The 14,930-nt window shown below is 32.2% G+C and overlaps 2 protein-coding genes across 2 annotated transcripts; one reads left to right on the forward strand and one right to left on the reverse strand.

The window, feature by feature from the left end:
• Nucleotides 1–2,135: 2,135 nt before the first annotated feature.
• On the reverse strand, nt 2,136–4,762 carry LOC102667629 (uncharacterized). Its single transcript, XM_006586436.1, has 6 exons — nt 4,460–4,762; nt 3,662–4,056; nt 3,499–3,562; nt 2,592–3,191; nt 2,322–2,498; nt 2,136–2,237 (listed from the first exon to the last, which is right to left on the reverse strand). Exons 1-6 carry the CDS (start codon nt 4,760–4,762, stop codon nt 2,136–2,138), a joined length of 1,641 nt encoding a protein of 546 aa, XP_006586499.1.
• Nucleotides 4,763–6,839: 2,077 nt separating this feature from the next.
• LOC102667755 (RING-H2 finger protein ATL29) lies at nt 6,840–7,769 on the forward strand. Its single transcript, XM_006586437.1, has one exon. The coding sequence runs from the start codon at nt 6,840–6,842 to the stop codon at nt 7,767–7,769; it is 930 nt and encodes a 309-aa protein (XP_006586500.1).
• The last annotated feature ends 7,161 nt before the right edge of the window (nt 7,770–14,930 follow it).

Here is a 14,930-nt window from a genome sequence, read left to right on the forward strand (position 1 = left end):
AAAGGATCCTCCTAGAGTTTCGCTGGTTCAACAATATGACACATTTGTTGAACCAGATGTGCATCAACAACCAGTGGCGGCAATGACACCTAATGAAGCAAACGTTGTTGTCCATCATCTTAGGCATGTAGTGGTAATATATATTTTTGGTATTTTGTGTTTGTTGTTTTCTTTTCTATTTTATTACTAACAATTGTTATGTTTGTTTTTCTCCACTTACTAGGATGGTTATGTAGCAATTGCTGATAAGTTAGAGAGACTTCTGAACCTGAGGATCCTGACCGAAGGAACAAAAGCCTATACTATTGCTGAAGAATGTTTGAGTATCGCAAGAAGCTACATTAGCCAACCAACTATAGGTCACAAATCGAGGCGTAGGCGGCGTACATATGATCATTGAAGTTGTATTTTTTTGGTTTTTTTCCTTATATATGTCTATTTTAATTTTTTGGATAATTTATTTATTTGGTACATTTATGTATTGATTTTGAATTTGGTTAATTTATAATTTTAGTGCGTTACTTACGGACACATTTTTAATTACTTTGTACAAATCTTTGTCATCCATTTATCGTTAATTAGTCGTTAATGTTGATTTGAGGAATAAATTAATTCGTCCATAACAAATTACGAATGTATGTTTTTTGTAACGTTGAAGCATCATAAATCATTCTCAAAGTTGACAACACACTGTAAATTGCATGCGTCTGTTTAAAAAAATGAATACTACACATACGTACTGACATAGAAATGACTACTCAGTTGTTTTAGTTCTGATAGTAACAACGCATGTCTGATGCAAAATTAAAGCATGACACAACATTATTGTACTTGACAACACATAGGAAGTGGCACGCGTCTAATAAAAAAAAACACAAATAGTCTCGGTGAACAACATCTATATATACCACACCAACACTCTAAAAAATCACACATTCTTGCCTAATCTACCTTTAGAAAACAAATTTTACAAGAAAATATGACATTTTTGGGAGAAACGAGCGGTCAGACCATTGTCAACTCCAGATTAGCTTTTATTTTTCTGAATGGATCGATTATTCATAATGAATCTGGTGTTTATTTCCAAAGTTCCACTCTGATACCCATTTGAGTACCTAATGATTGTGGTTTTGAAATGCTAATAAACAGAATGCACAATACCCTTCAGCTAACCGACAATCAATATTTGGATGAAATTTATTACTGGTAGCCATTCGTAGATGCAGGTAACCAATTTGCCTTTCAATCTATGCAATTGAAAAATGATGATGATGTTAACAAAATGTTAATGTGTAATGATCAATACTCGTGTGTTGGCCCGATTAAGTTATTATGTACCATTGGTAGAACACCAGATGGTATATTAAATTTACTTCAAGCCACTATGACTCCTACTCATGATGCCCTGTTATATTTCAACGGGAGTTGGAACATGCCACGCCAACACGACTTTGTGGGTTACTCATTCACAAGAAAAAATCCAAAAAGATTTGACATTCCTTCGGGATGTAGCATCGATGGACTAAAGGATGTGATTAAGAAAGTTGCACTTCAAGGGATTCCCCCTTATGGTATTCATGAATCACAAATGGTAAGGCGATTGTTTTTTCAACAGTCAGGTCATTCTGAGTATTCAAAAAAAGTTATTAAATTTGAAATTATTAAGCTGAAAATTGACGATGACATGTTGAAGGTCTTAGTACAGTCTAATTACTGGAAACAATTTGGCCCAATAGAAATTTTAGCTGTTTTTAGTAAACTAGTAATCATAATGGAAGACAACATGTCTCGATTGCAACATGATTAAATACAAAATTAGTATTAGTTAATTGTAGTTTTTGATGTATTTTCTGTTTGTTTCAACTATGTTGTAAATTAATGTAATGTTTAAATTCGTGTCCATTAGCTAATGAAACTGTATGTTTATTATTTTCAAAGTACTCACTTATGGATTAACTTTTTAAAATAATTAGTGGAAATAAATTATTATTTACAAAAATGTCAACAAAATTATGAATGCCAACAAAATAATTATTTACACAAACGTCAGTGGAAATAACATATTTTATGTTCATTCTTCACCTAAATCAACAAATTCAGTTTTGAGCCTAGATAAATTTGTGTAATGCTGCATTCTATCTATGTATGGGGGTGAGCCACTGCTTTGCCTGATAATGACAATGTGTATTCCACAACAACGCCAATGATGGTAAAGGACAATGGTCTCGTAAAAAAACCTGTTACATAACACAAACAGATTCAATGTAATATAACCAACTACATTGTCAGCACTTATACTAGCATCATAATTATGCAATTACCTGTGCAAAATAATTCTCACACACATGACTAATGCATATTACGTGATGCACAGAAGAATCTGGTGGTGGCTGACTTCTAAGAGGAAAAATTGTCATGCTTTGTTGTCGTGAAAGAGAAACAGCGATCACATTGTATCGTGAAGCAATGACGTATCCCATATCTGTAATATTCATCCACTAGTCCATGGTAACCTACATGTAACAGACTACAAATATCGGTTACTTAAATGTTATTTTAAGAAAAAGTGACATAACAATAAACTTACGCACCATAGACAATTCTTCAACAAGTAGGGAACGCTTTAATTCCTCAAATCTCTCTATGACACCAAGTAGGTTGATATACTCTTCCAACCAGCTTGTCAATTCTTTATGCAGATGGTTGTGCATCAATGACCACGATTCTTCACCTATATCCAATAAGGCATCTATTGCCCGATAACCACAGTTACCATCCGCTTTGACATCAATAATGTTTTCAATAGAATCCTGGATGCACGAATGAAATTGATTCAACATTGGAATATTCTGCCTCTGTATTGGTTGCACAGATGATGATGCAGTACGTTTTACTGAAGAATTACTATTTTGCACAAAGTGTAACGCATCAACATATTCCCAATAAGATGAATCATGTTTTGTTGAATTTTGTTGTTTGGTCTGTGGATTTTTTGTAGCACCCTTGGTCTTCACCTTTTCTGGAGGAGGACACACAGAATTTAGATCAGGATAAGTAATTTCTCGCAACTTTGTCTTCAAATGTATTTTGCCACAAACATCGAGCTGCTTAAATCGTTTCGATATGGTTTCCATCTCCTCAGTTATGGTCACCTCTGCCTCACATAACCCTTGATCTGAAAAACTAAGTCTCTGCCAAAAAGTGTGGATATTCTCTAGTGGTATGGAGCCAACAACATATTTAGACAACTCTCATGCACATGGAAGACTGTGGGTAGTCCTCATGACACATCCACAACGTGAAGGGTTTTTGCCTGTATAATGTACATGCTCATATTCAACAACAATTTCATTTAAAGTGTACCTTGAAACCATGTCAAGTAGTTTTTTTGTACAAGGTAACTTTAAACACATGCCCAACCACGTGCGTGTTTGTCTCAAAAGATGTTTTAATTTGGGTGTGTTGAAGTGTCATCATGTTGTTCATTGCTTCCCAAACACTGCATATGTCACCAACGGATTTTTGTAGGAGTCTCTTTAATGGCCAATGAGCACTCTCAACCCTACAAATGAAATATACAACAACGTATAAACAACCACAACATTTTCATTTAAGTCAACACTTAAACAAATCAACACAAACAAAAAAACAATATTCAAACCTTTTAGTGGTTGTGTTTCCTAGATGCATCACTTTGTTGGTCCATGCCTTCACAAATTTTTCTTTGTGCGGAATCACCCATGTTTGACACACATAGTCCACAAATATAGGCCACGAAGAGCAATCCATTTCAATTTTTTTAACGTACTCATCAAAAGAACTCTCACATGGACAGTTAACCAAACTCCCCCAAGCCTCCATGACATAATCCCATGCATTCTTTTGAGCAACCAGGGTTTTGCACTTTACCTTTACATTCTTTTCAATGTGAAACCGACACAACAAATTCATAGCATCCGGGAATACAGTTTTCACTGCATTCATCAAAGAAAAATCTCTGTCGGTGACAATAACCCCGGGGAGTGCATCAACTCTCATGAAAAGACCTCGAAACCACTGCAAAGTCCAAACAACATTATTAAGATGTTCTCCTTCTAAGTAAGCAAAAGCAGTGGAGAATGTCATTCCTATTGGTGTAACACCAACAATATCAAGCAACGATAGTTTCTACCTATTTGTTTTGTAGGTACTGTCAATAAAAAAACAAATTACAAGAATTGGTTAATTTGACTGCATCAGGATGACTCCAAAACAAGTCACGTACAACATTTTCATCCTTCATCCTATGCTAGTGAATATATTGATCTCTGTCAAGCAGCATCATGAGCTGTTGCATTTCAGTGTTACTCCCTCTTATGGAAGAATGATATGCATGTATGACATTGTAAATTTATTTGATTGTTGTATAATTGTTGGCATTGTGCTCCTTCAACGTCAAGAGAATATTTCTTGGCTTCACCATGGACTTCATCATATCAGCAACAACAATCTTCTTAACTTTAGATAGTCGACCCACATATGGATGTCCAACTAACGACTTTGCTATTTCATGATTGTGAACCCCACAAATTAGCTTCACCATCCATCCTTCTCCTCCCAAAATTGGCTTTGCACGCAATTTAAATGGGCATCCACATTTTCTAGTGTCAGTGCATGTTTTTACCAAATCAATCTTCTTAGGCTTATACTCACTACTCCTTTCGCAAGCTATTAACAGAAATGGGACCCTTCCTCTAACACCGGTATTGGTGTTTGACCTCATTATCACGACAATAAATCCAATGTCATGAGCCACTGATCAAGTCCAATGTAAAACTTCATCACAACTAGGAAACAACTATAACACAATTCAAAAAAGGTCTGAGATCAATAAACATTTGTGTAACATAATTACTGTACCAACAACAAATTAGACAAATATCTGAGAAGTATTAAAGGCATCAAAGCAATCAACGTATTCTACTTTCACGCCAGCATCTTCCTCATTTTCAACATTCATATGAACTTCTTCAGACATGATACTATCATATATACATCCACTGTACTTCGTCTATCTTAATAAAACATTTAACAAATTCAATGATAAACAAAATACAACTTAAAAAAATTATACAATCACCTCATTTGTTATCAACATAAATATAGCTCTATACAAAATTAAAAAAAAAATCTATTGTACATCATTTGGCACAGACTACATTTTCACTACATATCTTCATTTAAATATCATATAAATTCTAATAAATACATCATTCAATAAAATATCAAATTTGTTTAATTATCAATTGTTGTAATAAACATATAAATACATCATTGAGTTAAATATCAAAATTTTTTAATTATCAATTTTAGTAAATATTTTAAATGTAGAGGAAATTGGGCAAATTAAGGGTATTTTTGGCATTTTATAAGCTGCTGGGTGTCCCAGCAAAAATGCTGGGTGCCCCAAGTAGTTGCCATGCAAAGGTTGTGCTTGGCCTTATTTTCTATTTTGCAATTTCGAAACCTCTTTGTATATGTGGATTTGGTAGGGGCCTTCCTTATGAACATACTTTGTCCTTGTTTTAAAGTAATAACCGATCCAACTCATATTTGTCTAAAAAAAAAAGACAATGCAGATGGACTTGTAAGGACATGAAGATGTGTTCTTGTCCTTTCTTTTCCATTTTATTTTTGTATAGTGTCGATTAAATTAGATATTTAGTGTTCTTTTGTTCTATGGTTATACATAGTTGACACTATATTTCATTAATTACAACTTGTAAAAGGGCCATGAGATATCAATTTGTAATTATTTGATTTAAGTGTATGAATGACTTAAATGTTTTATTGTATTCATAACTTGCAAGTTTAGCATTTGACATTCAAAACAAAACAAAAAATCATTCATAAGTTGTTTCTTTCACAAACAAATTAAATGAAAAGCTTTGAATAAAAATAAAATAAGTATTTTTCTATTTTATTTACTTATGTAACGAAGGTTCCATTACATTTCACATTCTTAGTATTTTAGTTTACTTGCACTAACACATATTATCATAATTAGTTAAATAATTATTCTCTTATTCATTTTAATTATCATTTTTTTATGTGTATTTGAACTTTTTAATTGTTTATCTATTTTGATCTATATATTTATCTCTAATTTTCAATTGAATTTCAATAGTCCTATAAAACAAATTATCAATAATTAAAAATAAATTATATAATAATTTAAATTATTTCTTATATATTTAAAATATATTAATTTATATTTTTAAAAATTATTTATTTATATAAAAATAAGTATTTTTTCTATATTTCACAGATTAAAATTCTACATATAAATTTATTAAAAAAAACGTATTGGCTTTGCTTGCACTCCAAAGCCTACTTATTCAAGCCTTCATATACACAACAAATAATGTTCGGACACTAGTCCTCTCGTCCTTCTCATAAGGACTGGCACATAAGCAACCCTTCCCATCCTCCGCATCACTGTCCTCATATATTGACCCACTATCTACCACTCGTAGAAAACCATTGGCATAGCTCCTTGAATCTCTCTTTACATTTTGTCCTCTACAATCCCCAAAACAATAGGAAATCAAGCCAGAGAAATAACAAAAAGAAGAGAGAGAAAAAACAAGAAAAAGAAAAGAAGAGACATTAGGAACTGATCAACCTTTACTATTACCAATTAGTTAGCTTCATTTGCCTGCTTTGTATATGGTCTCAAACACCACTCATCTGCGTTGTAAACTCCTGGTACTGTGTTCAATTTCTACGGATAAAAAAAAGCACCTCTCATCCATGCAAACAACCCACTACGAAGAACTGTGTCTTCATCGGAGTACGATATGTCGTCATCATCGGCCGCAGCGCCATACAACACCCCGCCGGCACTGATCGCCTTCTTGCTGGGCATGCTCGTGGTGTGCTTTGTGGTGTTCAGCATTGTGTACATGTGCAAGTATTGCTTCTCTGGTGTGATCAACACCTGGGCTTCCCAGCCTATCATTTCGAGCTCCCTCATTCGCCTTACACCGTTTCGGTCCCCTCCTCGAGGCCTCGACCCAAAGCTTCTCCAGGTTTTCCCCACCTTCCCTTACGCCTCTATTAAAGACCTTAGCAAGGATCAAAAGTACGACCTCGAATGTGCAATTTGCTTGTTGGAGTTCGAGGATGATAACATGGTTCGCCTCTTGACGCTCTGTTGCCACGTCTTCCACCAGGATTGCATTGATCTCTGGCTCCGCTCGCACAAGACCTGCCCCGTTTGTCGACGACACCTCGATTCGCCCCCGAATGAAATAGAGAAAGTCGTGGACGTTAACGAGGGTGTGGTGGTCACGTCCACGAGCAGGGAGATACATATTGATGTAACAGAAGGGAAATTGGATGGTTGTGGCGATGATGATGATGATGATACAAGTGGTGGAAATAAAAAACAAGAACATGAACATGGTCATGAGAATCATGAGGTGATCACTCATCAACAAGGGGGAAAAACATTTGCACGGTCACATTCGACGGGGCACTCGATAGTTTTGATAAGAAGAGATGGAAATAAGGAAAAAAATGATCATGAGAAGTATACGTTGATATTGCCGGAGCATGTTTTGAGAGAGAGGCATAATAATAAGCACAATTGTACAAGGAGTTGTGTGAGTTACAAGGACATGGCCATGCTTGTTGCTCCTCTTCCTGTTGCACCTTATAGTAATTGTGGCTTTGTTCAACCAGTTTCGCCAGCTGGCACCTCCTCCCCTGACCATACTCGGAAATAACGTTCTTTGTCGTTTTTCTCGATTCTTTTGAGTTTTCTCTTCTCTTCTATTTTTTTTTTTTTAGATTTTGCTTTTAAAATTTTACTTGTACTTGAGATAAAAGATAAATAGGCTTAAGAGGGAAATGATTGTTATAGAGTAGACACATGATAACTTTTGAAGAGTAATGATAGAAAGATGGCCAAACACTAAAACCATCCCTTTAACACCCGCTTACATGGCATAAAATATATCATTTTATTATTCAATATTTAATAAAAAAGAAAAAGAAAGAAAAAAGAAAAGCAAAATTTCAAATGCAAAAGGAGATTTGGCTCATTTAGGGTAGAATATTTCTCTCCTTCTCCTCAATACATCAAAAGCATTCCCTTCATCTTCTATATGCATTTTTGTCTCCACTCCCAATATCGGCTTTCATAGTTCACTTTTGCATTTAATTTCCAACATGGTGAAGGATTAAAGAGCTTCCCGTGCAGGTTATGTTTTTTTTTCTTGTTCATCGTTCTCTTTCTCCTTGGTTGTTGTTTTTCTAACTTGGGTGTCTATTTGGGAAGAGTCCTTTGTGTGTGTGACTTGGTGGATGCATGTGTGAGTTAGATGGTTGTGGTCGTGTGTGGGAAAAGAATTTTGTTGAAGATGAGGGGAAGAGCAACCACACATTCTAGATAGAAAATGAGAGGAATGGTAGAAAATCTTATTGATCACTCAATCGCTTGTGTTCATTGTGTTACACAGAGGTATTTATACATAAGTCACTTATATCAAGTCGCATAACAGATTCTATTGAGTTAACCACTCTAACAAATAGTGTTAACCACTTATCAGTAAAATTCTACTTAACCATATACCTAACAGAGGTAACCATAAAACATATATGAGTTAACACTTTGAATTACTCTGTAGCAAATTTAGGGGCTAAGGGGTTTTGCTATGTGTGCATGATAAAGGGAATTTGGGGACTAAGGGGCTCTTATTATATTATTATATTAAGAGTGTTTTTAGGTTCAACTTGTGTTAGTTGTGCTACACTTGTGCTTTATCTAGATTGTTAGAATAAAAAGGCCATTAGTAGTAGGTTTGTTTTATATCACAAGATAGTGATGATCAAAGTCTTATTACTTAAGTGCTTTGTCCATAATGATCAACGGTCAACAAGTTCTTAATGTTTTTTTTTTGAATGCTTGAATTTTATCCTTCACATCACACTGTTGCTAAGTGGTAACTTGATGAAAAAACTTTCATCTTCAGTTTTGTTAAACATCTAGTTTGTTGGGATTGCTAGTTTTAGCTTGATCTAACAATCTACAGGTCCTCTTAACTTGTGTTAGTGCATAATTCAAATGTTGAACAACATGTTATACTCGCATGGTTTAAGAAAAAAGGATTTTGAGACTTTATATTCAACACAACTGGCTTTTAATATCTGTCTTAGTTTTTTTAAGAGAAATGATGCAAATGATGATGTCAACGGAGAACTCAATTCATATATGACTTTTCAGAGCTATTAAAGTTTTAGATTCATATGTAGCTTAAATTTTAGTTTTAGGCATTTGTTGTTAAGTTTTCATATAAAAATTGTTAATTAAACTTACTAATTGGTTAGCCATCATTTTTTGAGATTGACATGTACAAAATTCATCTTGGTAATTGTGTGCAGTATAACATATTCATAAATTAAGGCTAGTTTAATCATGTGCAACAATTTGACCCATGTGATTGCTGAAACAGTAAGACAAGAACTTGTTTCTGAGAATGTGCAGTCCATGAGCAAACATAATGCTTCTAGAAACAAGCTTTTCCAATATGTTGGCTTATGGATATCCCAAAAGATTAAGGTTAGATTGTTATCCATTCTATTTGCATTCTTTTCATTTTTGTGATTACATTATCCTCTTAATTTTTTTGTTGAATGTGATCTCAAACTTGTTTATTTCCTTATAAAAATGCTTATTTATGTTATGCCATGATCATTGGTTGATCTGTCTAGCATTACCTACCATCACTGTCACCACTAGTTTATATTTTCTAGGACTTGTAGCAAAATATCATGCAAGTGATACAAATTAGACCATACATAATATGATCTATATTATTATTTGCCAATTTTTTCATAAGTGATAAACATTTATATACAAAACCAATTAAGTATAGTGATATCATGGTTTACCCTTATTTGGAAAATTTAACACCTACTTTGTTGTTGGTGTCTACTGCATAGAACCTTGCTCCTATTAGGATTGCTTCAACAAACCCATTCATGAAGACATTGTTCTTCGAACTTGTGGGCAAATTGAATCCCGTAACCCTCTTGCATTTTTGCTCCTAAAATCGTCAGAACTTCTAATTCTGCACCTGAAATTAGGGTTAGACCATTAGAAAATAAACTTAGTTTTTCACCTATGCAATTTAAACCATCTTTAATAGGGTATTAATTATTATCTTCTTGTAGGATGACCCAAATAAAACTCCCGCTTCATTTTTTTGGTTTTTATTTCTTTAATGTCTTCTCCTACACCATTCATTTTTCTTTTTTCTTTTTTTTGTTCTTGTTAACTTTGACTTTTTTTCTTCTCCTTCTGCCACACTTTACTGAGATAAATTTTCTTTTTAGCCTTTTTAGACTTTTTAGCCTTTGAGATTTTCATACATTAAGCAAGTGGTTAAGGAGATCAAAGTAAAATTTTGAGGAGTTTTGGCCTTTGGACACAAGCTTGCAGCCACAAAATTCCATATAATTAAAAATTGGAAATTCTTGTTTGTGGTAATAATCACAAAAAGAGTTTTTTAACACAAGCAATTTGTTGTAATTTGTATCATAATATATGTAGTTACTTCCCGTGAGAAAAATCTGAGGAAAATGTATTTTGATTTTATATTTGATTCAACATTTTTGGCAATGGCAGGATTGAAAATTATTTAATTGAATTGGGTTTTATATTGCTTAATTTGGCAATAATACATGTGCTGAATTTATTTATGTTTATTTTTTATTCTTTTTTTACTTGGCTACTTAGTACTCCTTTTTATATTAACATTAATTTTTATTGTAAATATGTTGTTTTATAACAACTAATACAAAGATGTAGTAAAAAATTCCATTTTGCACAACTATGACTAATTATTCATATTAAAATGGTTAACCACATTTTTTTTATAGAGTTAATTTAATGTTATTAAAATATGTTAGGTCTGGACGATCACTCTTCTCATCTATCTTGGATTTTGATAAATAACAAAAAGTATAAATTATTGATGCTCTAATGAGTTTTTGACAAGTGGACAAGTTCAAATATTAAAGGACTTAACAATATGTTGTATCATCCAAGAAGGCATTCACTCTGTGACATTTAGTGTTATATAGTTATTCCATGCATCCAGCTAGTAAGTAAATCACACAACTTTTGAAATGATTAACATTGGGCAAAAAGTCTATGATAATATAAAAAAGGAAGTACATGTATTCTATCCTATACAAATTCATTTAAATTTAAGGAAAAGACAGGATATAAGGAAATAGAAGGTACTCACAGAATATTCTCTAAAGGTTACTTTCACTAAGGACAAGGAGCACATGGTGCTGTTTGTACTATCGTGTAATTTCTCACAAATTAGAGCACACCATGTAGCCTTATCTTCCATTGCGAGGCAATGATATTTTCAAGTAACCAACGTTGATCCCGTAACGGATCATTCATTGAAGTCTATAAAAGGTAGTCTCTACCCAAAAAGAAAAGAGAGAAAAATTGATGAACAAGCAAGAACATAATTGAAGTGAAACTCTGCTGAAATTACTGGATGACTAATACAAAGTTTTTATCTGTTTATTCTTTACTAAGCAAAGTCATTTTGTAATTGAGTTTTATTGTTTATCCACTCTTTGAGTGTTGTTGAATACTCGTATTCATTCAAACTACTATTTGTGAAAGACAGGAGTGACTTAGTGTTAAACAATACTTGGGTTTCTTAGATTCAGGGGGAGTCTAAGAAAGTTTTAGAAGTGGTGTTAAGAATACTTGTAAAGCTAGGAGTGACAGGTCAGAATACTTGTTTTGTAATCAAGTTTTGATTAGTAGAACCATTTACTGTTGAGTAAAGGAGAACTGAACGTAGCTCAAGTTGAGTGAACCAATATAAACCAAGTGTTTGATTAACACTCAGAGTCACTTCTTTAGTATCAAGTGTTTATTTGAAAAAATATTTTAAAAAGACTCTCTATTATTAAGTATTTGGACAATCAAACTTGTCGTTATTAAAATCTATTTTTCTCCTTAGTGGGTGATCTATCTTTCTTCTATATTTCCCTTTATATATGTGTTAAAAGGTGTAAAAGTTTATTATATATTTGATTAACACACTATTCAACCCCCTTTTTGGATTGATTGTTGTCATTTCAAAATTTAAGTCATCAAAGCTGATTTTTCTATAAGTAAATGAGGAATTTTTATATATAATGGAAACACACATCATCCAATGAATGACATGGATTTTATAGTATGGGAACTTGTATCCCTCATATTCGTATCATTGTTAAGTCAATAACAATTATATTTTTAGTTTGGTTCATTGATCATTAACTCTAGTCCTTCTAATATCATTACTCAAAAGTCACACTTGAATGAGATTTTCTTTGGCTTATGCCTAAAAGATTAAACTTGTATAAGCAAAAGCTCTTGTCATGTCATTTGATGGAATAATTCTACTTGTACCTAGATAATCAAACAAATTATATTTGTTGGTTAGTTATGCATAAAGTTACTAAAAATTGATGATCCTAAATGATTTGATAAGTGTATAATGTACACATTAACTCTTTCTATTGTTTTAAATTTAAGCACACCATATGATAAAAAATTGTATCCATGCTATGAATAAGGTGGTTAAGTCTATAATAAACAAAGATTATCCTTGTATCATTGGTGGTTAACTCTAATATTTCTAATATTATTACTCGAAAGTCACATGTGAACAAGAATTTGTTTATCTTATGCATCAATGACTAAACATATATGAGGAAAGCATGCCCCATGCCATCTAAGAATAATTCAACCTTTATCATATGGGGATCACACAAGCTACATTTACTGGTCAGTTATGCGTAAAGTTAAGGTTACTACAATAACTTAAGTTGTTACATTTGATTGGATTTCATTTTACATCTAGACTTTCATAAAAAAACTACAAAAAATGATGATCATAAATTATTCAAAATGTGTTTAATGCACATTTAACCCTTAGTATTGTCTTAAATTTAGGCACACCATACGATGAAAATATGTATTCATGCTACGAATTAGATGGTTAAGTCTATCATAAATAATGGTTAACCTTTTATCATTTGTGGTTAATTTTATCCCTTATATTCCTATCACTCAAAAGTCACATCTGAACAAGATTTTTTTTCGCTCATGATTGAAAGATTAAACTTGTGACAAAGCTTGTGTTATGTCATCTGATAGAATAATTATACTTGTACCAATGGAATTATGCAAGTTATAATTACTAGTTAGTGCTTCACAAAATTAAGGTTACATTAATAACTTAAGTGGTTACATTTGATTGGATTTCATTTGACATCTAAGCTTTCATTATAAATTACAAAAAATGATGATCATAAATAATTTGATAAATGTATAATGCACATGTTAACTTTTACGATTGTTTTAAATTTAAGTACGCCATATGATGAAATTTGTATTCATGCTATGCATGAGGTTGTTAAGTTTATAATAAACAAAGGCTATCCTTTTATCATTGGTGGTTAACTCTAATCCTTCTAATATTGTTATTCAAAAGTCATATGTAAACAAAAATTTGTTTGTCTTATGCATCAAGGACTGAACTTAAATGAGGAAAACATGTGTCATGTCATTTGATAATAATTCAGCCTCTATTGTATGAGGATCACACAAGCTACATTTATTGGTTAGTTATGCACAAAGTTAAGGTTACTTTAGTAACTAAAGTGATTACATTTCATTGGATTTTATTTTACATCCAAACTCTCATTAGAAACTATGAAAAATGATGATCGTAAATGATTTGAAAAGGGGATTATGCACAAGTTAATTCTTACTATTATTTGAAATTTTGACACTTCATATGATGAAAATTTGTTTTCATGCTATGACTAATATGATTAAATCTATCATAACTAATGATTAACCTTTTATCATTTGTGGTTAATTCTAATCCTTTATTTGTTAATTCTAACCCTTTATTACTCAAAATTCACATGTGAACTTGATTTTATTTTACTACATGCATGAAAGATTGAACTTGTTCGAATAAAGCTTGTGTCATGTCATAATTCTACTTGTACCAAGGGAATCACGAAAGCTACAATTATAGGTTAATTATGCCCAAAGTTAAGGTAGGTTACTTTAGAAACTTAAATTGTTATATTCGATTGGATTTCATTTCACATCAAATTTTCACTAAAAATTACAAAAAATGACTATTCTAAATGCTTTGATAAGTGTATAATACACATAATAACCGTTGCTTTGATAAGTGTATAATACACATAATAACGGTTGCTTTTGTTTTAAATTTAGGCGAACCATATGAAGAAAATATGTATTCATGCTATGAATAAGGTGATTATGTTAATCAAATTATTATTAACTCTATTCATTAGTGGTTAATAATGTTATTGAGTTTCATAAGTAGTTAAATACATATGTAAAAATGGTCAACTTTGAGTCACAAATGGTTATAAATAAATTTGACTAAATCAATTATTCATGTGCTTGATAATATATTTTTTTTTCGTTTTTGAGGTATTTATTGTTCACTTATCATTTGTGGAGATTATTTAATAATTTCAAAAAAATTCAAAGGATCAGATGGCAATTAAAGAAAAAGAAAGATAAGATTGTTGTGATATGTTTTTAAAAAATGAAGAAAGATTTGACAAAGCAAATATGATATACAATACCATACAATCTAATAATCTAATCTTAAATCCCATACAACATTTATATAAAGATAGACAATTCATTTTCTTAGAATCACATAGAGTCTCTCTTGACAGATAGGAGATTTATGGGTTGCTCAATGATTATTGCTAGCTTATAAGCTTAGTCACCTTAATTAATGGCATATTTCTGACTCAAATTATTGCTAGTTGTGACAGACTACTCATTTTCCCTTCGTAAATCA

This window comes from Glycine max, chromosome 8 (assembly GCF_000004515.6).
Source record: "Glycine max cultivar Williams 82 chromosome 8, Glycine_max_v4.0, whole genome shotgun sequence".
NCBI classification, from domain to species: Eukaryota; Viridiplantae; Streptophyta; class Magnoliopsida; order Fabales; family Fabaceae; genus Glycine; species Glycine max.

Bases quoted from the DNA above. Each gene is read 5' to 3' on its own strand.
- LOC102667629 (XM_006586436.1), bottom strand. From the start codon at position 4,762: ATGAGGTCAAACACCAATACCGGTGTTAGAGGAAGGGTCCCATTTCTG. The intron at 4,057-4,459 runs GTGAAGCCAAGA...TGGACTTTGCAG, and splicing joins CTGATATGATGAAGTCCATG to TGGTTTCGAGGTCTTTTCAT. The intron at 2,238-2,321 runs GTAATTGCATAA...GTTATGTAACAG, and splicing joins GTGAGAATTATTTTGCACAG to GTTTTTTTACGAGACCATTG.
- LOC102667755 (XM_006586437.1), top strand. From the start codon at position 6,840: ATGTCGTCATCATCGGCCGCAGCGCCATACAACACCCCGCCGGCACTG.